Raw genomic sequence first — 27,634 nt, 5'->3', positions numbered from 1 at the left:
GACGCTGACGTCAAGATCACCAGCCAATCAGGATTGGCGTAATGAGATTGATGCTTCTGTTTGCTCCGCGATGAGGCGCATCCCATAGTGAGACATCGAACGGAGTGTTATGAATGAGAACACTTCATATCTCAATGTAAATATTTTCCTTTTTTACGCCATTTGATGCATTTACCCGTGCATTGTACGATGCATTTTTGATTTCTGACCAAAGTGTATTTCTTTAAGGCATTAAACTTGTTTCTGATTCAGAGTATTCATTTATATTTCATTATAAATTGAAGGCAGGTGTGTGTATGTGTGTGTGTGTGTGTGTGTGTGAAAGCATTGTCCAGGTAATGAGTGTCCAGTAGTGCTGAGTATACTGTTGATGCTGACTTCACACACTGTAGTGAGTGGTGTGGTTTGAGTATTGATATGTGGCCACTTAAAGGGCCTCTTAGTCTATTGTGTGTATGCCATCTTTTAATTTAGATTAGGCTATACAGAGTGCAATTGCCTGCCTCCTTCTAATTTATTGAACTACTTATCCACCATTTATTCCACTGCTCAGTGCATTGCAAAGCCACTCTGCATATGCTTGTTAATTATTGTGTATCTATTTTTAAAAAGATGTATCCTTAAATTCCTCACATTCCAGTGGTCAATATCTCAAACATGTATGTTAATAAACAGCAACGCCTGAAACGACTACATTTAAATCATTTGTTTAAATCCGTAGCATAGTGTCATCAATGTGTAACACTTGCGCTTCTGTTGGCTAGCACTCTAACTCATTGTAGGTGATAGGCTAATGGGCGGGACATCTCTAAGTGGTTGACCAATCACAGCTGAGCCAGCCAGCTAACCAATAAGTGGGCTCTTGTTTCAGACAGAGGGTGAAAGAGGTGCTGCAGCACAGGCAGTATGAGCAATATAAATATAAAGACCAGTAGAGGCACTAAATAAAAATATGAAACCTGAAAATAATCATGACAGTGAAAAATGCGTCAAGTGTACATATGCCGGATTTTAGCTTGGAGCTAATTTCCATCAGCAGTCCCTCATATAAAACATTTAAGAACATGACAAGTATACACATAGCAAAAACAAATACATGATATGCAAAAAAGATTAAAAGAGCAAGGGCAGCATACACAAGTATTTATCACATGGTAATACAATATAGCAGCAACGACATGCAAGTGCAAGGGGAGAAACAAGAGATGGAAAAGTGCAAGAGGAGATACCCCTGTGTTAAAGTGCAGTTAGCGGTGATTGCACGTCTGTTTGTTTCTCAACCATTCTTTGAGTTGACCTTTAAAACTATGGAGAGTGGGACAATCCCATATCTCAGTTGGGAGGCTATTCCACAATGAGCTGCCTTTAATGGAGAGGACATTTTGTAATAACATCCATGTGTGTCAATGTTTGTTCCTCATCTGCTTCAACAGAACCACATCATGTTACGGCTGTTAAACTTCCCATATTAAATTATTATACTATGACGTTTCTCTCTAATTTCATTCATTGTGTCTTTTTGTCTCTGTCCAGATTTGGCAAGAAAAAAGATGAGAAGAAGGAGGCAAAAGCAGCTCTACAGCGACAGAAGTCAGACGTCCTGAGTGATCATGAGCTCGAGAGGATGAAAGACGAGAGAGAAAGGTGGGGGGCTTTGATGATGATCACTATTTGTATGTGCTTTACATTTTGCCAGAATACTCGTATTTTCTCTTTCCGTTTGCATATCAAGAACATTTCTAGACGTGTTACTCTTCCTCCCTCTGTCAGGATCGAGGCGGGGCATCCTGAGTTGCGGCCCAGAGACCAGCAAGTTGGCGGGACATCCTATCCAGAATTTGAAGATGATGACGCAGACCCCAACTACGCTCGAATACAGACCTTCAGGGACCGTGATACGGCTCCGTTGCCGCAGCCACCATCTCAGTCACCTCCCTACAGTACCATTCAACACGCCCATGCTGCCAACCCTCCCCCCCAAGGCCCTCCTGTCTTCCCAGGACATGCAAATCACGTTAACGACCCTGGAGCCATCCCTGACGACGACCCCCTCGATAGGCTGTACGCCAAAGTCAATAAACCGAGGGGAGCTGGAACTACATCTCCTCCTGTCTCTGCTACTGCCAACGACAGGTAAGGCACCATGACCTTCTCAGGGCAAACTCACTTTTTGTCACACTCTCAGGAGTTTGACAAAACAAGTTGAAGGGGGTAGATTGTGCACATGATCGTAATGGTTTGGTTCATCAGTTCAACCCACAGTGGTAAGTTTGGAACAATTTGTTGAACAACTATTATTATAACTTTACATTATATGGCATTTAGCTGACACTTTTAACCAAAACGACTTGCAATAAGTGCAATCAACCATTAGGATACACATTCAGAAAAGACATTTCCTGCAAGTATATTTTCTTCAAACAAGGCAGACCCTGTTTAAAAAAGGGGCCCTATTATGCTTTTGGGGCTTTTTCTCTTTCCTGTAGTGTGCTATAAAGGTTTCTGTGCATGTAAATGGTCTGCAAAGGCAACAATCCCAAAGTTCCCTCCACAGGGAGTTTCTCTCCCACACACTCCCCCCCCCCCCCTGCCTGAAACGCCTACATTAGACTCCTTTGTTTTCGTCTGTACATCACTATGTACCACATGCACTTGTATTTGCTAGCGCTCCAACACATTGTATGTGATATGCTAAGGGTCAGACCATCTTTAGGCAGTTGACCAACCACAGCAGCTAACCAATCAGAGCAGACTCTTGTTTCAGACAGAGGGTGAAAAGAGGTGCTGCAGCACAGGCAGTATGAGAAAAATAAAGAACTTTTTGAACATCAAAGCATGGAAACATGTCACATTAACCTGGAAATTAGCATTATAGGGCCCCTTTAAGTGCCTCGTAGAGAAGTATTGACTTGTTTTTTTTGTTTTTTTTAATGGCCAATGTGATGTTAAAACATGTTGATGTTCAGTCTGAAAGGGAAGATGTGAGACCTGATATAAATAGGGAGCTCATTCCACCACTTTAAAGCCAGTATAGCTAACAGTGGTGTTTTTGTTGAGGAACAACCAACTGGTGTCCCATTCACAGTGAGGGAGTAGTGGCCAATGCAGAACAGAGCAGTGCTAATGGTAGGATTGAACCATGTCCTGCATGTAGGAACATATAGAATATCTTCTAAACTATGAGTTTTGCCTTTTTGCATCACATCCTGGAGCTAGGCCTAGGCTGAAAGCTCTGAGGTTTCTTCCTGCTTTCTTCTTCCCTCCCACTTTACTTTTAAAGTATTACAGTATGACCGTGCTGATGCTCCATATTTCTCTCCCTCTCCTTTCCCATCAGCTGTCTTATTCAAGTTTATCTGCCAAAGGCCATTTTGTGTGTGTGTTTGAGAACAAGAGAGAGAAAGAGACAGACAGACAAAAAGGGAAATATTGAATTGTTTGTGCTTGCTTTGAGCTTCAGTGTGAGAGCTTGTGTACTCCCATGCCCACTGAGGTGTGTGTGTGTGTGTGTGTGTGTGTGTGTGTGTGTGTGTGTGTGTGTGTGTGTGTGTGTGTGTGTGTGTGTGTGTGTGTGTGTGTGTGTGTGTGTGTGTGTGTGTGTGTGTGTGTGTGTGTGTGTGTGTGTGTGTGTGTGTGTGTGTGTGTGTGTGTGTGTGTGTGTGTGTGTGTGTGTGTGTGTGTGTGTGTGTGTGTGTGTGTGTGTGTGTGTGTGTGTGTGTGTGTGTCCAATATAAATATCACTGCAGGGCTCAATGTGTTCCTCTCAGCTCCTCAATCCTTACTCCTTACCTTTATTATGTCAGTCACAGCTCACTTACTCTTCAATATATCTACCAGTACAGATATTGACACACAACCACACGTTATGTCTGTACCTGTCTTCATGTGGGGAAGTGAACCTGTTTGATGGACACTTCCAGGCTTCATTGAGATGTTTTCTTCCACAGTATTTTTCTTATAGTGTTTCCTCCCTGCATACATACTATGTTATTATGGAATTCCAAGACTCAGTTGACCTTGGGTTGCAGGGTAGACCTTTTTAGTGAAGTAACTGCTAAAAAAAAACAGAATGGGTTACAACTAAGTTTATTGCAAATAAACGTCATTAAACCACTAAATAAGCCTATCACCGAAGACAGTTTACTATATGTAATACCAAAGCATCACATGTTTATTTTATATGTAATGCCAATGTTTCAGTTTCATACACTAACTTCTAACAATAACTGTTCAGCAATCTCATAATTAACTGCAGCAGATGAATTAGTAGCTTTTGTTGCTACTTAGTTACATTCAACCAATATGCATTAACTTAAATGTTCCGTCGATGTAAGAAGTAACAGGAGTCGGAGAATGTCTTGATTTTATAGAAACCATTATCCATGGCCACAGCAGTGCTGGCAGTGCTATTCATTTATCATCACTTCCTGAAACCTGATGATGCAGACAGAAGCAAGTCCAGGTATTGGCTGACAGTAATCGATGGTGCCAAAAAAAGAATGCAGTTGTGTCAGCGGTGTGTGTAGGTGTGTGTGTGCGTTTGTGTGCTTGGCTTGCTGTTCCTGTACGTCAAGGGAGGCCAGAGCCCCGTTGTGCATGTGGAGAAACGGAGATAAACAATATCGCAAAGGACTCCATTCCATCAGCACCTCAGCAGGGCAAAGCCAACACACACTCTTATACATTAGGAGTAATGCTGCAACAAAAACATGGAGCCAAACATTTACAAAGTTGTGTGCATGTGTGTGTGAATGCAGACTAAATAAAATATATAGATGGATTGCTCTCGGTTAGGAAGCATGTCATGGATATTAAAACTAAACCAACCATCCAGCCAAAGCCAATACAAGTTTGCAGAGTCTGTGGAACTAATAACTTTTAGTAGGTTTTTATTCAAATGTAAAGATCAGCTCAAATATTTGGCAGACTTCATAATGAGTTTGGTTTGAACTTTCACCATCTAGTAGATTCTTTGTTGGCTGCTTGTTGCACAATGTTTATCTTCTTACTGCAACAACCATTTCCTCTTAAGGAGATTTGTTTTCCTGTTTGGTTTGTTGGTTCTATTTCGTCCCTACTGACCGCCAGAGGCGGTGCTTTAGCACTGGATATGTCCATCGCGCGCATGCGCAGCTCGAGTACCAATAACAACAAAGTCACCTGTGACCCACGTGACACCGGCTATATCAGCCGGTATTGTCAGAGGATCTGTTCCTTTTCATCTTCTCGCTGTGCGAGGGTACCGTGGCTACGTTTTCGTAGCCTACAGCGTTCAGGTTTGAACGTTTGATCTGAGGGATTTCTCTGCAAACAGCTGGCCGCGTGAAGCTTCGCGACTGACAGTCGGGGCTACGGGTCGTTAGACGCGTCCTCCAGGAGCTGCGCCGGCTGTGCAGAGCCTCGACAGACAGGTTTGTGTCAGCTTGTTGCTGGTGATGGCTGTGTTTCCACACCCGCTCCCAGCCAAGTTGTCCTGATTACCGTCTTATTGTTTGTGGCTTAGACTTTCTGGTGACGACAGTGTTCCCGCTTCCTCTCCCATAAAGTTGCCCTTATGCTCTTTTGAAAGTTCTGCTTGTGGCGTTGTGCCTGAGCTATCATTAGCATTTGAGTCCCAGCTTTGGCTGCGTCCCTCATTCAATTTAGTATGGAAGCCCAGAGGGTCATACTTTAAACCCGTTTTTTCGTTTAGATGCAGAAAGTAAGGTAAGTACTTTCTATTTCTTAGAAGCTATTATCTGGTCTTAACATTTGTGTTCTGACTTGGTCGCTTGATTGTTAGCAGCAGCCGCTTGGCTAACACCTTGCTGTTGAGCTTAACTATTAACTCAGGGCAGTGCTCCCGCTCCCTGTAGCATAGGGTTTGATTGCAGTAGCGCTAGATCGTTGTATTACTGCTCCTAGTACTAGACTCCTAGCACTAGGATGATATGCAGAGAACATCTTCACGGCGGGTGCTGTGTGCTCGGCATGTGCGGTTACTACTGTAACCAGGCACGGTTCAATGCGGGCTGTTCTCTTTCTTAGAAGCTAATTATCTGGTCTTAACATTGTGTTCTGACTTGGTTGCTTGATTGTTAGCAGCAGCCGCTTGGCTAACACCTTGCATGTACGGTTAAGCTTCATTATTTAACTCAGCCGGTGAGGGCAGTGCTCTCGCTGCCGCTCCCGGTAAACGCATGGTATGGTTGCAGTAGCGCGATATCGTTGTATTTACTGCTCCTAGTACTAGACTCCTAGCACTAGGACGATATGCAGAGAACAATCTTCACTGTGTGCTGTGTGCTCTGCGTGTATGGCCATTAAGGAGGATTTCATCCTCCCAATATTATATTGTCTCGTGGGCAGCCGTTGGCTGACACTTTTAGGCACCGGCCACAGTTACTATTGTAACTAAGGTGCTAAGCCGTAAGTACTGGCCATAATTACTACTGTAACTACGGTTCCAAGCTGTGTAAGTACTGGCCATAGTTAATACTGTAACTACGGGGTTAAGCCGCAAGTACTGGCCATAGTTACTACTGTAACTACGGTTCCAAGCCGTGCACGTACTGGCCATAGGCAATACCGTAACTACGGCTCTATGCTGTGTAAGTACTGGCCATAGTTACTACTGTAACTACGGTTCTAAACCATGTAAGTACTGGCCATAGTTACTACTGTAACTACGGTTCCAAACCGTGCAAGTACTGGCCAGAGTTACTACTGTAACTACGGCTCTATGCCGTGTATGTACTGGCCAGAGTTACTACTGTAACTACGGTTAGATGCCGTGTGAGCCCTGGCCATGGTTACTGCTGTAACTACGGCTCTGTGCTATTCTCTTCTTTAGAATCTAGTTATCCGGTCTTAAACATGTGTGTTATTTGACTTGATCTCGCTTGATCGTTAGCAGCAGCCGCTCGGCTAACGTCTTGCGTATACTGTTAAGCTTCTTTATTTTACCCAGCTAGGTGAAGGCAGTGCTCTCGCTCCCGCTCCCTCTACCGGTAATGCGGATGTAGCTACATCCCTTTTTCTGTTCGGCGAGTAGTAGCACCGCTCTACTCTTCCCGTTCAGCAGGTAGCTGGTGAAGGCTGTGTTCCCGCACCCGCTCCCGGTTACGCTGCATCTGGCGTTCGACTCTAACTTAACCAGTGAAGGCAGTTCTCGCCCCCACTCCTGGTAGACGCCAAACGGCCTCGTTTTTCCGTTAAGCAGGTAGCCGGTGAAGGCTATGTTCCCGCACCCGCTCCCGGTTACACTGCATCTGGCATTCGTCTCTAACTCAACCAGTGAAGGCAGTTCTCGCCCCCGCTCCTGGTAGACGCCAAACTGCCTTGTTTTTCTGTTGAGCAGGTAGCTGGTGAAGGCTGTGTTCCCGCACCCGCTCCCGGTTACACTGCATCTGGCATTCGTCTCTAACTCAACCAGTGAAGGCAGTTCTCGCCCCCGCTCCTGGTAGACGCCAAACTGCCTTGTTTTTCTGTTAAGCAGGTAGCTGGTGAAGGCTGTGTTCCCGCACCCGCTCCCGGTTACGCTGCATCTGGCATTCGTCTCTAACTCAACCAGTGAAGGCAGTGTTCTCGCCCCCGCTCCTGGTAGATGCTAAACTGCCTTGTTTATTCTGTTAAGCAGGTAGCTGGTGAAGGCTGTGTTCCCGCACCCGCTCCCGGTTACGCTGCATCTGGCATTCGTCTTAATTTAACCAGTGAAGGCAGTGTTCTCGCCCCCGCTCCTGGTAGACGCTAAACTGCCTGGTTCCGTTAAGCAGGTAGCTGGTGAAGGCTGTGTTCCCGCACCCGCTCCCGGTTACGCTGCATCTGGCACTCGCCTCTAGCTCAGCCAGTGAAGGCAGTGTTCTCGCCCCCGCTCTTGGTAAACTGCCTTATTTACTAATCCAGCTAGGTGAAGGCAGTGATCTCGCTCCCGCTCCCTCTGCCGGTAACGTGGGTGTAATTACATCCCTATTTCTGTTGGGCGAGTAGCGGCGCGGCTCTACTCTTTCTGTTAAGCAGGTAGCTGGTGAAGGCTGTGTTCCCGCACCCGCTCCCGGTTACGCTGCATCTGGCATTCGTCTCTAACTCAACCAGTGAAGGTAGTGTTCTCGCCCCCGCTCCTGGTAGACGCGGAACTTCCCTGTTTTTCAGTTAAGCAGGTAGCGGGTGAAGGCTGTGTTCCCGCACCCGCTCCCGGTTATGCTGCATCTGGCATTCGTCTCTAACTCAGCCGGCAGTGTTCTCGCTCCCGCTCCTGGTAGACGCTGAACTGCCATGTTTATTAATCCAGCCAGGTGAAGGCAGTGCTCTCGCTCCCGCTCCCTCTACCGGTAACGTGGGTGTAATTACATCCCTCTTTCTGTTCGGCGAGTAGCAGCAACGCTCTACTCTTTCCATTAAGCAGGTAGCTGGTGAAGGCTGTGTTCCCGCACCCGCTCCCGGCTACGCTGCATCTGGCTACCTACAGAATGGTTCATTCATGTAGCGCCTGTAGGGTTTCTCTTGAGCCCGAGGACGGCCACGACCGCTGCCCCTCCTGCCTCGGCCGCTTCTGGCGGTCAGTGGGGACGAAATTCGAGCATCTGAAGGAGGTTCTCACGGTAAACGCCTGCATGAGCTGTAGCTGCATGCCTCGGGTGCTCAGAGTGGCTCGAATCACTGAGGTGGAACGTCTGGCAGCAGCCAACAGACACCTCTCCTTGTCACATACTCCTCCAGATCAATTCGGCCGTTCCCGGCGACTTGAGGGAGCGATGGCTATGTGTGCTCCCCCCAATAGAAGGACTAGAAATAGGCTGTCCTCTAAAGTGGATCGGCTAGCTGCCGATAGGGGCATGATGAAGTCGCCTCTTGGCCCCCCCCCCCCCCCCCTCCTTCGGTTGGCGCCCCTCCTTCGGCTGACGCACCTCCTTCGGTTGACGGAGAGTCCTTCGGTTGACGGAGAGTCCTCCGTAGCGTACCAGTCGAGCAAGGGGAGCTGTTTAGATCAGCTGCCCTGGAGGCACTAGAGTGTGCCGCCCAAGCTAGGCAGACCAGGCAGCAGCACTCGGGTCCTCGCAGACCTGTGCCCGCTCCCAGCAGGCCCAGGGGCCGCTCTAGCAGCCGCACTCAGCGTGCACTCGGGTGGTCTGCAGAGGTCTTAGCGGCCCACTCAACCGCCTCCCAATGACTTTCGTGCCCCATGTCGCCCGCCTTCCAGGCGGCCTCGCGCCCCAGAGCCTTACCGGAACCCCCCAAGAGGCTCCAGGGTCCGGGGGGCTGGGCTCTGAAATCCCGGGGGTGGTCGGCGGCTGCTTTCCCAGCAGCAGCTCAGTTTCTGGGCAGTCCGTACTTCCGTCCCTTGGGTGGTTTTCACCTTAACCCAGGGGTACGGACCGCAGCTCCGGCCCCTAGCCTTCGGCTGGGTCTAATTGACAGTCGTCAGCGATCCGGCAGGGGCCCTACCTCTGGGCCAAGAGTTGTCCGTCCTTTTGTCCAAGGACGCAATCAACCCAGTAAGACCCTCTGCTTAGCCAGGGGGTTCTCCTCGGCATACTTTCTCGTGAGCAAGAAAGTCGGCGGATTTCGCCCGATCTTGGACCTCAGAGGAATCAACAGATTCCTGAAGGTGCTGCCGTTCTATATGCTGACTACTGCATACGCACAGGTGGAGTGTTTCTCAACCGAGGGATGCCTACTTCCACGTGGGCCGGGCAAGAGGGTGCCTTATATTCAGTTCCTCCGGCCCTTGGGCAGACTGGCAGCTGCCTCGGCCGCTGGGCCCTTAGGCCGCTGTCGTTGCGCCCCATGCAGATGTGGCTGAACAGCCTTCACTTGGACGCCAAGTGGCACAGGCACAGGGAAGTCAGGGTGTCGCAGCATTGCTCCACTCTGCGTCACGCTGGAGGGGCAGGGCCTATCTCCTGGTAGGCGTGCCCATGGGCGCCATCCCATCCCGCCAGGAGACCATCACCATAGGTGCATGTCTCTCAGGGTGGGGTGCAGTGCGGCAGGGCAGGACCGTTCAGGGTCAGCGGTCTGCCCAGCAGAGTGCGCGCCGGGTCAACGTGCTAGAGCTTCGGGCCGTGCAGCTTGCACTCATGCACTTTCTACCCCAACTGGGGGGCAAGAATGTGCGTGTTCCTTGGGGACAGCATGTACATTGTTGCTTAGACAACAGTCCATTCTAGATAGTGGACGTTCTCACTCCACTCTGAATTTATGTGGCTGCGATTCTGCCCGACATGTTCGGGTCGACGGCGCCACGGCGGGGTGCCACAGGTCGGTGTCCCTCTTTATGAGAGGGGCTTTACGGCAGCGTCCCCCTGGCACCCCGAGGGCTCCGGCTTGGGACCTGCCCTTGCTGCCGGATGCCCTATCATCTCCTCCCTTCGAGCCCCTGGCCCAGGTGGGGCTTAGGTGGCTGCCCACGAAGGCAGCATTTCTGCTTGCCATAGCCTCAGGGAAGCGAGTCGGGGAGTCGCATGTCCTCTCCATAAACAATACATGCCCGAGGTGAGACTCTCAGGCGTTGCCCTTTGGGCAAATGTGGCATTCCCGCCCGGGGTCCTTCCACAAACTCACTTCAATCAGTCTGCCCAGCTGGCACGCTTTGACATTCAGGAGTACGGCACATCGAAGTTGCCGTGCCCTGGGGGTGCCCAAAGGGCGTATATCAAGGCTACTGCCTGTATGCGGCAGGAGGAGCAACTCTTGAGTTTGCCCTGGCGGCACTAAAGGAGGTTAGGCCCTCTAACCAGTGGCTGCCCCACTGGGTTGTCGATACCATCTCACAGGCTTACGGGGCCAGTGGCCACCCCCTGCCATCAGGCTGAGATGCCACTCTACAAGGAGCATCTCAACATATTGGGGTGCCCCTGGAGACCATCTGCGCCGCGGCGTCGTGGGCGTCTTCTGGCACATTCTCCAGTTGTCATCAGGTCAATGTCGCCACTCCCCATTCTTTGGGCGTGGTCTTTTTGCCGAGCTCCGCTGCTTCCAGTGGTGAGCAAGGGCTTGGATTCTTCATGACATTGTTGGTATAAGTCATCCAGTGCTAAAGCACCGCCTCTGGCGGTCAGTAGGGACGAAATAGAACGATAGTTACGGCTGTAACTACGGTCCTATGAGTCCCGGATGACCGCCAGAGTTCCCTGTCACTCAGAATTCTTGTATGCTCGCGAGAAGATTCGGGGAACAGATCCTCTGACAATACCGGCTGATATAGCCGGTGTCACGTGGGTCACAGGTGTCTTTGTTGTTATTGGTACTCGAGCTGCGCATGCGCGCGATGGACATATCCAGTGCTAAAGCACCGCCTCTGGCGGTCATCCGGGACTCATAGAACCGTAGTTACAGCCGTAACTATCGTTTCATTTTCTGTATGTCAGCAAGATTACAAATGAACTGCTTGCCTGATTGTTCATGATATTTGTTCAAAAGGAGTAGTGCAGGCCAAGAAGAACTGATCTGCTGCTCTGATTATTGGGACATTTGGGCCACATAATTATTTTATTACGGTAACAGCCTTGTTCGGAGCTATAGTACACTCTTAAGACCTTTCTGATTTGCTCTTAGCTCACTGCAAGGTTGGGCCAAACAACCAATTACATTTTGTTTCTACATTTGCTTCCCTTGCTAGCTTGCGCCGCTTCATTCAGCAGTCATTTGAGTGGTTGCATGTCAAAAGGTCAGTGGTAGTTGGGCGGCACCACTCTTCATAGACACACATTGGCAATGCAGGCAGAAGAGCTGGTATACCACGTATCATGTGAATGCAGCCTGATTATACCACCATCGTTTGTTTTTTATTCGTTATCTGCCTTTAACTTCTGGTCATAAGATGTTAGAACCACACAGCAAAACTGACTCCGAATCAGCAGTATGCTTTTTCTCAATTCCCTTTTCTTACCCATGCTGTCTGCCCTGTATCAACTGATGCACCCCCCTTAACATGTAAAGCTCCCTGTGTGATTCTACTCTAGAACTCGGGTCTGAGCAATAGCTAAACAAGCCCATACATTTCATTCTTTCATATCTGCTAGTATCTCAGTGTTACAACCCGGCTCGTGGGCTGTAACATAAAGCAGGGAGGCGAGACGAGAGGTAAGAATAATATAGTTTATTAGTTTAAACACCACAAACTAAAACACCAGCATCAGGTCCCCGAAGCTGGCGCAGAGAGAGTTCCCAGAGGAGTGAGAGAAACGTAACCGGCTGGGCTCCTCCTATATCCTGTTTCAACAGGTGTAGCTCATCCGGCAGGTGCGCCTCATCAAACAGCTGCAGCTGGATCCTGCAATCACACACAAAACACACACACAACCAGACGGCACCCCACGCGGTGTGGAGGAATTGTCACACTCAGCAATACAAGCAAGGCAAAGTGTGTGTGTGTGTGTGTGTGTGTGTGTGTGTGTGTGTGTGTGTGTGTGTGTGTGTGTGTGTGTGTGTGTGTGTGTGTGTGTGTGTGTGTGTGTGTGTGTGTGTGTGTGTGTGTGTGTGTGTGTGTGTGTGTGTGTGTGTGTGTGTGTGTGTGTGTGTGTGTGTGTGTGTGTGTGTGTGTGTGTGTGTGTGTGTGTGTGTGTGTGTGTGTGTGTGTGTGTGTGTGTGTGTGTGTGTGTGTGTGGTTTTGTTTGTTATCAGTGCCTTACTTTAAACAGCATCGTTATAGAAGGACAGTTATTTAACCATGCAGCACTGTAATATATCACACTGTCTGCTTCTCATACAGCCCACCATCTTTAATTCTAAAGGGAAACGCCAGCTCAATTCCTTATGCATCGAAGAGTTTAATGCAGACTAATTTAGTAAACCCATTACACACCCACATACACACACAGACACACAGACAGAAATCACACATTTGGTAAAGATTACAGGATGCATTGCATACATGAAGGCGTGAAAGTGTGTCTCACACTGGCTAAAATATAATCTAGTCTATTAATTGTTCTCTAAATGCTTTTCGCTCAATTTTTCCACAAAAGTAATGTCATCATCCTTGACGAGGCAAACTCCACTATCCGGTGTCTATTTTTAAAAACTTTATGTGAAACAATGGGGTGCTGTTTTCATGGGATATCAATGAAAGTCATCTAGCAAAATGCAAATAGATGCCGCTGAATGACAGCACCTTAAATGTTTGATTCGCTATATTGAATTTTTTTTATAAATGATCACAGATTGGAATAGAAACCGACAGAAAATCCTGTCTTCCTACAGTATACTTACTTCCACGCAGCCCCAGTCCAGGCTTATGTCATCGTCTTCACATTTATCGAACTATAAAGACTGTTTTCAAAAGTCTCTCTGAGGTCAAAAAGTGTGTCTGGATAGAGCGCTAATCAGAGGGAAAACAAGATGCCTTTTCAAATGTAGCTAGCTTAGTGTAGACAAACAGTCGTTCTCCAGTTGTCCATCCTCGTTCATCTCGTCAGCATCTCCTCTATCCCTGTGCACAGATGGACAGATTGGAGGGCCTAAGGGGCTCACATAGGGAAGGAAGTAGCAGTGGGAATCAGGCTTGGAGAAAAAAGGACGCATGCAGATGAGCTCTTTAGAAGATTGTCAAGTGAAGGCTAGAAATCTTTGCCCACCCTCTGCTCTCACGCACATATATCCCACATGCACACCATCTTTCCTACTTGCTCCATTTCTTGTCTTCTTCACTCTCTTAGGTGCATGTGCAAAACTAATGTAGTTAGGATGTCAAACACACAAACATACACACACTCGCGCACACACACACTGAGTCCGTTTTCTGAAGTGGCCACCCAAGCCTTGGATGAGTGCTGCCCTCCGTTTTTCTTGAGTGGGTGCCCCCTCCCACTCTCGCCCAACCACTACCACTGCCACCATTACCTAACCCGACCAAGTGCCCCTTGCAGGTTACCATAACAACCACAACATCTGGCACTCCACCAATTAGAGAACAATCAGTCTGGAGAGTCCAGAGTGGAGTGAGCACCAGAGATAGAGGGGTACTGTAGCGCAGGAGTGATAGATAAGTAGAGAGCAAATAACATGGAGAATGAAAGAAAGAAACATAAAGGCCAAAGTGGATTTATCAAGGAAGCCGAGGTCCTACCAACCTAAGAAAATATAAAGCAAGATGCAGCCATAATTATCAAAAAGGTATATTGAAATCAAATGCAGTGGCCTTGCAACAGGTGGGTGTAGTCAGATTGTTGTTCAAAATAATCAGATTTGTGTTTTGAAGGCCAGTCTACTTTTTTCTTCAAACATATTTTAGTACACATTTAAGGCCACAAAAACAAAAAGGACCTTGCTCGATTTTACACTAGCCCTTCATTCCAGTGGTCATACCAAATTAAGCGAAATAAACATATGCTACGTTGATAACACTGCATCCCTGCCCCTATCCCCTAACCCCCGACATCCTCCTTTGTGTTTCTCCATATGTGTTTGTTTTTTGGGTCTGCTTGACTAAAGAGGATAAACGTGTTGGAAGTGATTTCCACTTTTCCAACCATCTGCCATTGCAAGAAACTTATTTTTCGGGGAGAGCTGCAATTATCTGACTGCTTAAATCAGATAGAGTGATGCAGTGATGACGTTTTTTAGGCCAACCGAAAGTTAGCACGTAGTGCCACCTCAAAAAAAGCAATTGTGTGTTTCCTTTGGATTTTGGAATATGGCAGAAAATAGGATTATTGGCAAAGAAACATTCATGATACTTACATATTTTGTTTAGCAGGTAATCTCCACAAATTAACACCATGTATACATGTTGATAAAGTGGAAATGTAATTGCCAGATGTAAACTGCTAATGTTAGGCTCTAAATCAGTGGTCACCAACCTTTTTAAGCCCAAGATCCCGACCTCAGCCCTGGTGAAAGATGAGATCTACCTATTGCAGAATTGAGTGAAACAGACAGCCCAGACCGTTCTTCCAATTTGAGGCCTTTTACAGTATGTAGGCTAATTGCATCTGAATTACATCAAATCATTTGGTGCAACTTCCAATTTGATTAAACCAAGAACACAACATAACTAGCATGTCAAAAATGCTAAATATATATATTTACATCATACCTATCATTTTAAGTTTCATTCATTCCTTCATTACAATCCTAAATGTATGTAGCTTATTTTCCATTTGTTTGAGTGAATGGACATTATTTTGTTGACAGCAACAACAACAAAGAAAAAAATAACATCTTGCAGTGAGCAGATAACATAAAGTGCCATTTTAACTGTGAGGCTTATCACTGAAGCTTCATGCAAGAGCAACATTTAACATCAACATTACAACTAGTTATTTTTAACACAATTCTTACAAATTCTAACAACATTCTTTATCTATGCTATAGACCATTGGTGCGTTCACACCGGACGCGATGCAATTTTGGGGGCGGCGCGATTACATGTTAAGTCGAATGTATTATCTTTCCGATTTACACACGGCATCTATTGCACGTCTATCCGTCCTGGGAGAGGGATCCCTCCTCTGTTGCTCTCCCTGAGGTTTCTCCCATGTTTCCCTTTAAACTGGGTTTTCTCTGTAAGTTTTTCCTTGTACGATGTGAGGGTCTAAGGACAGAGGGTGTCGTATTGTCATACTGATATTCTGTACACACTGTGAAGTCCACTGAGACAAGTGTAACATTTGTGATATTGGGCTATATAAATAAACATTGATTGATTGATTGATTGATTGATTGATTGAATGACGCGTTGAGGACCTCAGCCTGCCGTCACTGATGTTGAATCAGAAAACCAAAACAGCAGCCGTTAGCTGTTAGCACTCAGAGCTCACAGCTCCTCATATCTGTTCAGAAACTGGACAAAAGTTAAACATGTACAAACTAGGGTTGCCAGAAACTGACCATGATCAAAATCGATTATTCGGCAGCCCTGGCGAATAATAATCGATTATTTGACCGACGTTTTTCATTTATTCTCTTATTTTTTTATAACTATAATGATCATATAAACGTGTGCCTCGGAAATAATTGTTTACATTAATCGTGACCAAAACGTTTGAAACCCACTGAGATAACTTAGACTAAAGTTAACTATCTAAACACTGAGAGAGTCCTTTGGTTCACTGAGCCTCCCAGTCTGACTGGAGAGGACTCTCCTCCACTTTGTTGTTGAAAAAGCTCCTTATATCCGTTAGCGTAGCTCGCTAGCACCAGAAGCTAACAACAACGATCTCCGGTACCGGTGCACTCTCTCTCTCTCTCTCTCGCTCATGCACGCACACAAAATGGCTCGTTCCACACACACACAGTGACAAGCTTGAGTGAAACACAGAGACCCAGACGTACTTGTACTGTATCATATTATTTTCAAATCAATAATTTTTCAAATTATGATTTATTTTTTTAAACAATTGTTTCTCCTGGTCTCCCGGTCATGCCTCTGCGCCCCCCACTTTGAGAAACGCTGGTTTAGCCTGATCGATCCGATCTCCATTCAGAAAACACACATTTTAAATGTTCGTTTGCCTGCCGTCTTGTCTGCAGGCTTGTCAAAGCATTAATTCATGATGTTTACTAACAGTATGTAGTAGGGACGTAACGATACCAAAAACTCACGGTACGATAATATTGCGGTAACAAGTCCACGGTACGGTGTATCGCGATATTGAATAATAAAGAAAACAAATGTTTTTTTAAATGTTTTACTTGGAAAGTGTTCTTTATTAAATAATAAATCTGATTTGTACAGCATTTTAGTAGGATAGCAGTATTTTAAAAACAAAGTGACAGTAACAGACTGGAACAAGAAAACTAGTAAAACTCACCAAGTCACTCACTCAGCATCATCAGACAGGTTTTTAGGAATATGAGCATGTCCACATTTCCAGGTAGACGCTGGGATGTTTGGGCGTTTACAATATCCCCTGCTGTGGAAAAAACTCTCTCGCTTGGTACTGATGTTGCTGTTAACCGAATATTCTTTTTAATAATGACGGAAAAATCTGAAAGCAGTCTGTCATTTTGACAGATTAGAACAAACTCGGAACAGCGCCAAAGTTTCCCCGCAGCGAGGCTCTGGTGTTATGCCGTGTTATTCATGCCCTCCATAAGTAAATTATATAGTTTCCAAACCGTACTTTGCCGTACAGATCATTGAAATGTCTGGGAGTTTTTGCTTTACGCTGTGCGCGCTCCCGCGAGGTGCATGCATATCTCGGTGGGCATACAAACCCCCCCCCCACTCTCTTTCTCCCCCCACCCCCCCCCGTGTCAGCGCGTCACGTTAGTGGCGAGTTCAGACCCGACGGTTAATAATAGATTGTGACGGATATTTTACGATCCTGTCTGTCAAAATGACGGACATCGAAAAAGTCCAGCTCCACCTCAGTGGGACAGAGAGATATGATTTGGCCATGGGTGACAGCAGTGGGTCAAACTGTGCATTGTCTCTCCACCACTTCAAAAACAATACAGTTTTTGCCAAGAAGGTGAGGCTTATTGACAGGGCGAGATATAAATATACTGTTGGTACTTGTCAATGTCTCTAGGTATGTAAATGTAGCCCTGTAAATACGATGGCCTTTTGTGTTCTGTTGTTTTATGTTCATGTTGTACTTGCTGCCATGTTGGACAGGTCTCTCTTGAAAAAGAGATCGATGATCTCAATGGGACCACCTGGTTAAATAAAGGTTTAAAAAAAAAAATATATATGTTATATCGCCGTAGATTTTGTCAGTCTCACGATGGGAATTGGGAGGTTTATTACTTTATTTAGAGTACTACTCCACTCTACAGGCTTTTCGTCTGCATAGCAATTGACCAGTTTTCTTGTTAGATACTATTAAGTGTGACTCCTGATAAGATGTAGAGTCACAATGGCTAGACTTCTTTCTACTGCTTAATTTATCATTTATTGTACCTTACCTATCATATTTCACATGCTTATTGCGCTCAACTTACTTAACAGAGTACATTAAGGGAAACAACACACGCTCCCAAAATGCATATTAAGAATGGGGATGATGAAATAGATGCCACAAGAGACTGAGAGGGAGCTCATAAAGGAGAGTAAGATGAGCTTTGAGCATTGCTTGGCTAGTCACTGGAGAGGTTTTCTTCCCTCCATGATAATTAATCAGATGTTCTCTCAGCTCAATGAGGGCCACACACACACGCAGGCCATTTTTTACACAGTAATACATAATCACTGTCTTTATCTTGCACACGTCCGACACACACTAAGGGAGCTTTTAATGGGTGCCAGGCTGGTGTGTGTGAGTGCTGCTTTCTTCATTACTCTGTTCTTGTAGGTAATTAGTTTTGATGGGGTGGGGTGGGTTTGTATATGTGTGGGATGCATATGTAATAGCTTTGACATGTTTTTGCCACAAATAAGCATTAAAGCAAAGTCAAGAAGAAAAGCTCATTAGTGAATGAACAACTAAGGTCACATTTTTACAAAATGATCTGAAATATAACTGCAGCAAGTTAATTAATTTAGAGGTCCGATTTTTTAAGATTTCAATCACCTTTCAGTTTATACTTAAAGTGGACCTATCATGCTATATTTGAACAATATATTGTAGGGCCATACCTATATAAAGTATATAAATATAATTTTTTTTTTCAAAATACCAAACAGATCCTGCATTTTAGCCATGCCTCATTTCGCTCTATTTACTCTTTCAAGAGCTGTTTTTGCAGGGGCTGATTCTGTGACGTAGCTTAAATGCAAATAAGCTGCAGCTGACCACGCCCACCTGCAGGAGAGGGGAGCATGCTTTGAGATCAGCTGCTCGGCTGTCAGAAGAGGGGGAGAAAAAGAGATCTCCGTCCTCCGTGTTTTATTCTTATATATATTATATAGAGTCGTTATTCATTTGTTTTAAAGCTCAATAAATAACAAAGAAGAACTTTGACCGACACTTTTCTAATTTTGTCCGTAAGATTTAAACTTTAACGGACATGTTGACCGGCGGAAACAAATCTAACTGAAACTCTGCCGCACGGTCCCCTCGTTCCTTGGAATAGGCGGAGAGGTGGGTGTTTGTCATCTGCTGGTGGACTACCGGAGAGAATTACAGTGCTTGCCTCGACGGGGAGGGATTGCATTGAATTACAGCAAAGGGAGCAAACGCTTGCCTCGGGAGGGGGAAAAAGAGCCACAGCGGAGAATAAACAGAAGGGCAACCATGGCAACCATGCATGGGAAGTCTTCTTCGCTGCTTTTGTGGCAGACTACAGCGGCATATGTACTACAGCGTCTCCAGCGCTTTCGAGTGGCAATGGCCGGCCGTTGCCCAACCCCACATTCCCCTGATAGGTGGAGAGTTGGCCATATAGGCGGAGCTCCTCGTTCCTGACGTCAGAGAATTTTCAAATCTGTATCAGATCCATTGCAGCCCCGTCTTTAGAGATTTGGGTATGGAAAAGAGAGGGTTGTGTTTTCTGACACTTGGTGAGTTCCCTGACACACCGGGGACACATATAAAAGACGTACAAAAGTGCATTTTGCATGATAGGTCCCCTTTAAGGGATTTAATGCAATTTGTATTGACTCTTTGTGAAATAGCCAAATGTATCCCCTTGCCCTTTGACACGCTTCAATTTCAAATAGCCAATTTTATTTCCTAACCGATTTCTTATGACAAATACCACAATCTAATCTTAACCAATTAGTTTTACTTTATATATGTAAGCAAACTATATTAATATTATAACAAATGTTTGGAAAGGGATTTGGAATTTCTTTCTATATTTAAAAACTCAGAAAAGCAAGCCGTTTCAAGGACCATGGCGGAAACGAGAGAAATGTGGAGTGCTTCGGGAAATAAAGGGAGGTAAAATGGAAGGTTAAGTGGGATAAGGAATAAAGAGGAAGGGAAGTTATAGAAAGGAAGTGGGGAAAGGGGTGAAATATAAGGGAGGTAGGGAGAAGAAAGAGCTAGAATAAGTGTTTTGGAACTGAAAGAACAAATTAGCAGAAGGAAATGTTGAAGAAAAGCGAGAATTTTATTCTAAAAGCTGGAGAGAAAGTGGGGGATAAAGGTTAGGGAAAGCAGAGAAAATGGACAAAAGAACAGAATGAAAAGAAAATAGGAGCAACATGAGAAGGGACGGATGCATGTTTAGAGCTCTAAAAAAAAGAAAGAACACAAAAAGGATGATTTGAGGAATAGAAGGTACATTTTATATAGCCTAAAAGGAAGCATAAATGGACTCAAATAATTACAGGAATGAGAAAAGAGGATCAACTAATGAAGGAAAAAAAGGAGAAAATAAGAGGTAGCTGGGGGGAAAGGGGCTAAGTGGATGCTTTTTGGATAATTCAGATGAAAATAGGGAATGAGTGAGGACATGCAAGGGGGAAAAGGAAGGGGTCAGGGAATATCAAGGACTAACGGGGCAAATTCGACTAAAAAAGAATTTGGAAAGTAGAGATAAGGAGACTGAATTGAGATGCTGGAAGTAGAGCATGTGTAGAGGACGAGAGGAATGGGAAGAGGTTGGGGGGGCACGAGATGGAGAGCAGACGAGAAAAGGCCCAGAGTGTGTGTTTTCCGGACTCAAAGCATGTGATTCAGCGCGGCTAATAAGAGAAAGCTCTCAAGAGGCACTCGTCGGCTCCATCCCTTCCTCCCACTTGCTCTCCTTCCCTTCAATATACCCTTTCTGTACCCCCCCCCGTTGCACTCTCTTCCTCTCATTTATGATTTCCGCCTCTCGTATTTGCACAAGTACTTCTCAATGAAGAATAAATTCCATGCAAAGGACATCTGCCCGCACTGGAGCACGCACGGTAAAAGGACACATGAGCATAACAACTCTCAAAAGGACACGCCCAAGTTTTGAGCCACAAAAGCTGAGGGACGCTCAGGGACAGCTCTCAATGTTATTTCCCTTCTACCTTCTTGTTGTTCCTTTACTTGTTTTAATCTTTTACCCGTGTCATTCATTAGAGACTTGAAAAACGAAATGAAATAGAAATTCAGGATTAACCTGTAGCTAAGAAACATGTGTGCTCTGTATTTTGTGTGTATGTGATCAGATTATACTTGGCAAGGACCTTTATGATTCATACAAAGTGTATATATTTGCCTCTGTGCAATTACTTTTTGCACAGAAGACATTTTTGAAGTATATGTTTTTGGGTTAGGGTTAGTAAATATACTTGGTTTGGTAAAATTATTCTTGCTAAGGCAGAGGGTGAATATTCTTGATCAAATCTAATCTAAACTATGGCCTGGAAATATTTGTATAACCGGCGGATGAAGTTTGAATGAGAGCATTGGAGAGAAAAAGGTCAACTGAAGTACATCTTAAAATCATGAGGGAGATTCTAAGTCAAGCTAAGTGTGAAATGTCCCCAAGGATAGACGATAACATAAAATATCCCTTTCAACAATTGGGACAAAGTGAAACGCCACTCTGATATAACATATTCATGGTTCTTATATAGCCTGATCTCTTTGTTTGTATTGTTCTGCCAAAATAAGAGAAACCAAATCCGTCCAGCTGTATGAAATAGAAGAGCCCAAAGTGCCCTTCCCTGATTCCTACCTCCTAACTTATGACGCCCTTGCTCGAACAGCGCCAGTCTTCAAACCTTACCTTTACATTGATCTCAACTACACAACAGGTAGTTTTCATGACTGACTCTTGCACGGTTGTGACAGTGACGCAGTGAAAAAACCTGTCCTAAAGCGGACGGGGAAATAAACATCTGTTAAAGTACTCAAAATCCCTTAGTGGAAGTTCCCAATGGCAGGTGTCGTCAGTCATAATGAAACTCCCACTTTTACAAGGAAAGAAAGAATAGTTTTAACTGTGGCAGATGGTAAATATTAACCCTTTAACACTGCTTTAACTAAAAGCAGGTGATTTTATGTCTACACTTCCCCAATAGATGAATCATAAATTGCTAATGTGAATCCTAGAAAGGTACTTACAAACAATGTTGTCCTGCCAACTGAAGAAACATCATATTAATACCTTTCAAACAACCACTTTTGTTGTTTAATTAGGAAGACGTGTACTGACTATTGTGAACTATAGGGACTGTATCAATGGCTATATGTGTTTTATGCTAGTTTTCATGAGCATTAATCTAGCTAAGCCATTGTTACTGCATATATTTAATTAGTTTGTACCACACTGTGTGTAAACACATTTAAATAGGGATAAATCACAATCATGTACATTTCAACCAGTTGAATATAGCACTCATCACTAAACAATCCAAACCTGTGACTCATTGGGCATCTGTTCACCGCTTTTGTCAGGTATGAATCCAGCTTTAGAGAGATTCCATCAACTGCCATTGTGGTTGGCAGAAGCATTACACACATCGGCCTTCAGTCACACACACATGGCTACTAGAGTCAAAGGGGAATGTTGAGCCAGACAGCCTGCCTACATTAATTTATGCCAGCCTATTTGCCACCTGTAGCTCTGCCTCGCTCTGTCTCTCACACACACACAGAGGGCTTGTCTAAATAATGTTATGCAAGACAATTTCAACCCGTACAATACACACACACACACACACACACACACACACACACACACACACACACACACACACACACACACACACACACACACACACACACACACTGACTATCATGAGGATACAATGCCACATAGAGACAGCTAGTCTGATTGATGTCATGGCAGTCAATAGAGCGCTAATTACTCCCCGTGCTTTGATGGCGCCGTGCAAGGAGCAATGTCATATCCTGTCAGCCGCGTCTTCAAAAACACGTGTCACTTCCTGTTAGCCTGTAGAGGCAATGGAGCATCCTGACAGCACATACACAATCTCACTGTTACATTTTCTTTCAAACTCTCTCTCTAGTCTTGCCCCCTTTTCCTTTTTCCTTCCCCCGACCCACCTGCCAAGCTTTGGTGATCTTTTGTTGTCAGACTTCATTAGCGGAGATGTCAGCTAATTAGAGCCTTGCAAAAGCTTGGGAGATTAGGAGGAGGAAGATGAGGAGGGAGGGAGATATGGAGGGAGAGGGGATGGAGACGAGCAGACGATGAAGAGATTAAGATGGAGTGGGAGGGAAGGATAGATGGATGGTATCAAAGTATGGATGAAAATGACGGCAAAGATGATTACCTGCATAAACTGTGGAGGGAAGGCTAGCGAGCGGGTAAGAGGATGAAGGGAAAATGGACAGAACTGTGAATATTCTCCGCACTAAATGAGTCACAGTGAAGGAAAACGTGTAAGGCAATGTCAACACATAATATAGGTAAAAGCCAATATCCACGTCAACACTTGACAGAAAATAACTCACATTGATTAAGTTGTTATTAAGCTGTGATCGTGTATGTGTGTGAGAGCCGAGTAAGATACTAGATACAGGCAGGCAGAGAGATAATGCATTGACCTGAGTCCGCTGTTGTGATCCACCTAATCCTTGTAAGACACGGCTGCTAACGATCCTCCACACCACAACTAGACACCGGGGAGAACACACAAACCAGCGCACATTTGTGTACGTGCGGAAAGAAAAGACTACAACTCCCTCTTGTCACCATCAGTCAATATTCAACTAAATTTCCTCTGCTCAGTTATTGTCATGCCAAGGGATGATACCAACTGTAAAAATAACAATGTCGAATGGACAGGGACGCTGGTATTGTTTTTGAGACTTAATCAGTGTGTTTTGTCATGACAAAATGTAAACCTGGAGACATCTACTCTAGCGGGAACTACAAAAAAAGTGAAATATGTCTGTTTTTTATTTGTCTGCGGACCAATTTTTTCGTGACTTTCGTAATGTCACAACTGTGCAAAACGCAGTTTCAGAACTTTTTGATTGAGTAGTTGAGATTTCAAAAAAGTCTTAATAAAAAAATGGGCATGGTCAGTGCCAGTGGCGAGCCGACTTTTTTCTTTTTTTTTACTGTAGGCCCTCTGACCCCCCTTCCCTCGAAAAAAAAGAAGAGTTATTACGTCACAGCGTATACTTCAGCGGAATATCAAAACAACAGCCCGGGGTGCACAACGCATCAATGACAGCGACCCTCTACCACAGGGGTTCCCAACCCCCGGTACCGGGCCGCGGAGGTGTTACTGCCGGGCCGCAAAATAGCTGTGAGTTTATGGTAATATTTGCAGAATTATAAATATATAAAAATATTTTATCATATAATAATTTTCACACCTATACCAGTGATATGATATCATCCAGTAGCCTAGTTAATCTTTCACCAGAAAACCGTTGAAAATGGCTTTTATAATGTTCCGAGGGATTCGGCGGATCAGCCTAAGGTCTCAGCCTCTTGTGCGCACGAGAAAGTTACCGGTGCGCCATGTAGGAAGAGGAGCGCACAGGAGACAACCGTTTGATTGCAGACTGTTATGTTTATGTGGGGAAATGGCAGTGCATATATTATTTGAGATATATTTCAAAACTCGGACTTCATTTTTAAGGACATTTTGTCGGCCAGGGGTGTAGAGCTATTTGTTTAAGCACCGGATTGGCAAAACAGGAGAGTAAACCAGTCTGCCTTGATCTATGAATTCATGTCCGGGACTCTCGCGGTATCTCCTTAACTTCATGAAATGGCTGCAGCATCAGGAGGCAGCGGGACGTGTAACTCCGCCTCTGAGAAGTGCAGCACCAGTGCGCCGAGAGCTGTGCCTTTTTACGCACCGCCTTCACTGTGTTTACCTTCATCAGAACAGCTTAAGACTAAGAGTGACTGCATTACTCCCCCTTTTATTAGTTTTATGAAGGAGATGTCCAGTCACCAAGGCGCATGATGTGTGTGTGTATATGCTCTGCTCTGCTCAGCTCTGTGTTCGGTGTGTTTGTGTCTGTCCTACACCGTCATTTGTTTTCAAATGACCATGAACAGTAATTTACACACATCTGGCTAACTCCATAGGTATATGCGGGTGTTCCCATAAGAAGTTAGTTTAATCTTAATCTCGATGTAGTGCACCGGAACGAACGTCATTATCATAATAGGCTTGTTCGAGACGCGTTGCGGCTCGCCTCGAAAGTAGCCGATCGCAGCCGGGGGAGGTCTCAAAAAGCTCGCCTGAAGTCGGACAGCTCGGAGTCGGCTTCGTCTTCTTCCCTCTGTTTTTTGGCGAATTGCAAACAACTATAAGGTGCATACCGCCACCTCCGGAGTCGGCTTGACTCGGTTTGCATTTATAAAGAATGCACACATGTGTTTAATCGTTAATGTCAGATATGTACTAAGTAAATACATTTGTTCCTGCTCAAGATTAGATTCAACTTTATTGTTATTGCACATATTACAGGTACTGAGAGAACGAAATGCAGTTTAGCTTCTCACCAGGTGCAACAAGCAGTAAAGTGAAAAGTAATGTACACAATCTACAGAATAACATATAGAATGAATTGAATGATGAATAAACAGTGGGGTATGAATACACTAGATATCAGCCTGTGAGCAGTATGAACAGTGTGTATGAATATGCCAAGATATATAAAGTATGAAAACGGTAAGCAGTGCAAGTATATTATAAAATATATAGATATGAATTTCATGATGATAAACATTGTGGAACAATTATGAAACATTTTAATGGAGGGGGCGACGTAAAACTGACACAAAACAACAACAAACTTTTGCCGAGCCAATTGGAGAGTTTCATCAGCAGCACGTGGTAAAAACCACCAATGAGCGCTCAGCTCGAGATACCAGCGAGCCGTTTCCCATCAAGCATTTCGCTTCCGCAGCTCGTGGAGAGCAACTGCGCCAACTCGCCTCGCCTCGCTCTCAAGGCTGCGGGCGTCTTTGTCCCGCGAGATTTCAACGTCTCATGTGGGCAAGCCTCCAGAGCAAGTCGGACAAAATAGGCTTGTTTGAGACGCGTTGCGGCTCGCCTCGAAAGTAGACGAGAGTAGCCGATCGCAGCCGGGGGAGGTCTCAAAAAGCTCGCCTGAAGTCGGAGACGGCTTCTTCATCTTCTTCTTCTTCTCTCGGTTTTTTGGCGGATTGCAAACAACTTTAAGGTGCATATCGCCACCTCCGGAGTCGGCTTGACTCGGTTTGCATTTATAAAGAATGGACACATGTGTTTAATCGTTAATGTCAGATATGTACTAAGTAAATACATTTGTTCCTGCTCAAGATTAGATTCAACTTTATTGTTATTGCACATATTACAGGTACTGAGAGAACGAAATGCAGTTTAGCTTCTAACCAGGTGCAACAAGCAGTGAAGTGGAAAGTAATGTACACAATCTACAGAATAACATATAGAATGAATTGAATGATAAATAAACAGTGGGGTATGAATACACTAGATATCAGCCTGTGAGCAGTATGAACAGTGGGGTATGAATACACTAGATATCAGCCTGTGAGCAGCATGAACAGTGTGTATGAATATGCTAAGATATATAAAGTATGAAAACGGTAAGCAGTATAGTATAAAATATATAGATATTAATTTCATGATGATAAACATTGTGGAACAATGATGAAAAATGGGAATGGATGTGGCGACGTAAAACTGACACAAAACAACAACAAACTTTTGCCAGCCAATTGGAGAGTTTCATCAGCAGCACGTGGTATAAACCACCAATGAGCGCTCAGCTCGAGATACCAGCGAGCCGTTTCCCATCAAGCATTTCGCTTCCGCAGCTCGTGGAGAGCAACTGCGCCGCCTCGCCTCGCTCTCAAGGCTGCGGGCGTCTTTGTCCCGCGAGATTTCAAAGTCTCATGTGGGCGAGCCTCCAGAGCAAGTCGGCCAAAATGACTAACCATCATGCAACGCACTAGCAAGACGTTGATCGAAATTGCGCAGGTCTCGCTTGTCTCAAACAAGCCTACTATCTTCTGAAAACAAATGCCCGTGACACACACACACACACACACACACACACACACACCTTCTCCTCGTTTTCCCAGCATTCACTGGATTATCCGTAGATCATACAAACAAAACCAAAACGTTGATTTATCTGTTTTCCCGTTTGGTCGGTTTCTTTGGTTTTCCGGTTTTTCGAAAAACCAAAAAACGACACCGGTTCTTTTTTAAACGTTGTTAATATGTTTTGGATGCATATTATTCTAGTATTTGTTCAGGCTGTTACATACAATTAGCCTCTGTTAAAATCAGTTAAAATTGACAACCGGTCCGCGATTTTTTTGTTATGTATCTGCCGGTCCTTGGCAGAATAAAGGTTGGGAACCCCTGCTCTACCACACAAAACAACACCATTTATATAAAAATCATGACAGGGAACCAACAGCCAAGTAACAATTAAAAATGAATTAAGTCCGCACAGCAGCCCACATTGAAAATGACTTAGGCCTACCTTTGATGATCAAATTACTTAAACACAAAGTCCATCCTCCTGTCCTTTTGGATGAAGCACTTGCGGGTCATGCAGCTGATCCTTTGCCACTCCAGTTTATCATTGTAACTCAATCTTGAAAATGACTCGGTTAATAATTTCGCAACGATGTCATCACTATCACTGAAGTGAGCCATCATGAAGGAACGTATGGTAATCATAAATCTATCGATTAGATTTATGATTCGAAAGTTATAAAAGTAGGGTAGACATGTGTGGATATTATCTGGCTGAACAAAACGTGCATTTATCTAACAGGTTCGTTTTCCACAGACCTTATTTCGAGCTATTTTCCAAAACCCTGCACTTTATACACAGGCATAAACTTCACAGCGTGCATAACTTGTCATAAAGTCCGCGAAAAT

General features: G+C 44.9%; 1 protein-coding gene across 3 annotated transcripts in view; it reads left to right on the top strand.

The window, feature by feature from the left end:
• LOC117466535 (partitioning defective 3 homolog B-like) overlaps positions 1-27,634 on the top strand; it is a 291,025-nt gene that overhangs the window by 188,299 nt on the left and 75,092 nt on the right. For all 3 annotated transcript variants that reach the window (XM_034109836.2, XM_034109835.2, XM_034109837.2), the window contains exons 20-21: positions 1,534-1,644; positions 1,771-2,133. In XM_034109836.2, coding sequence (XP_033965727.1) covers positions 1,534-1,644; positions 1,771-2,133 — 474 coding nt within the window. The remainder of the gene's footprint in view (positions 1-1,533; positions 1,645-1,770; positions 2,134-27,634) is intronic.

The sequence above is a fragment of the Pseudochaenichthys georgianus genome, chromosome 21, assembly GCF_902827115.2.
Source record: "Pseudochaenichthys georgianus chromosome 21, fPseGeo1.2, whole genome shotgun sequence".
NCBI classification, from domain to species: Eukaryota; Metazoa; Chordata; class Actinopteri; order Perciformes; family Channichthyidae; genus Pseudochaenichthys; species Pseudochaenichthys georgianus.
Note: the sequence above shows the minus strand (reverse complement) of the source record. Positions and strands in the feature narration are given on the sequence as shown.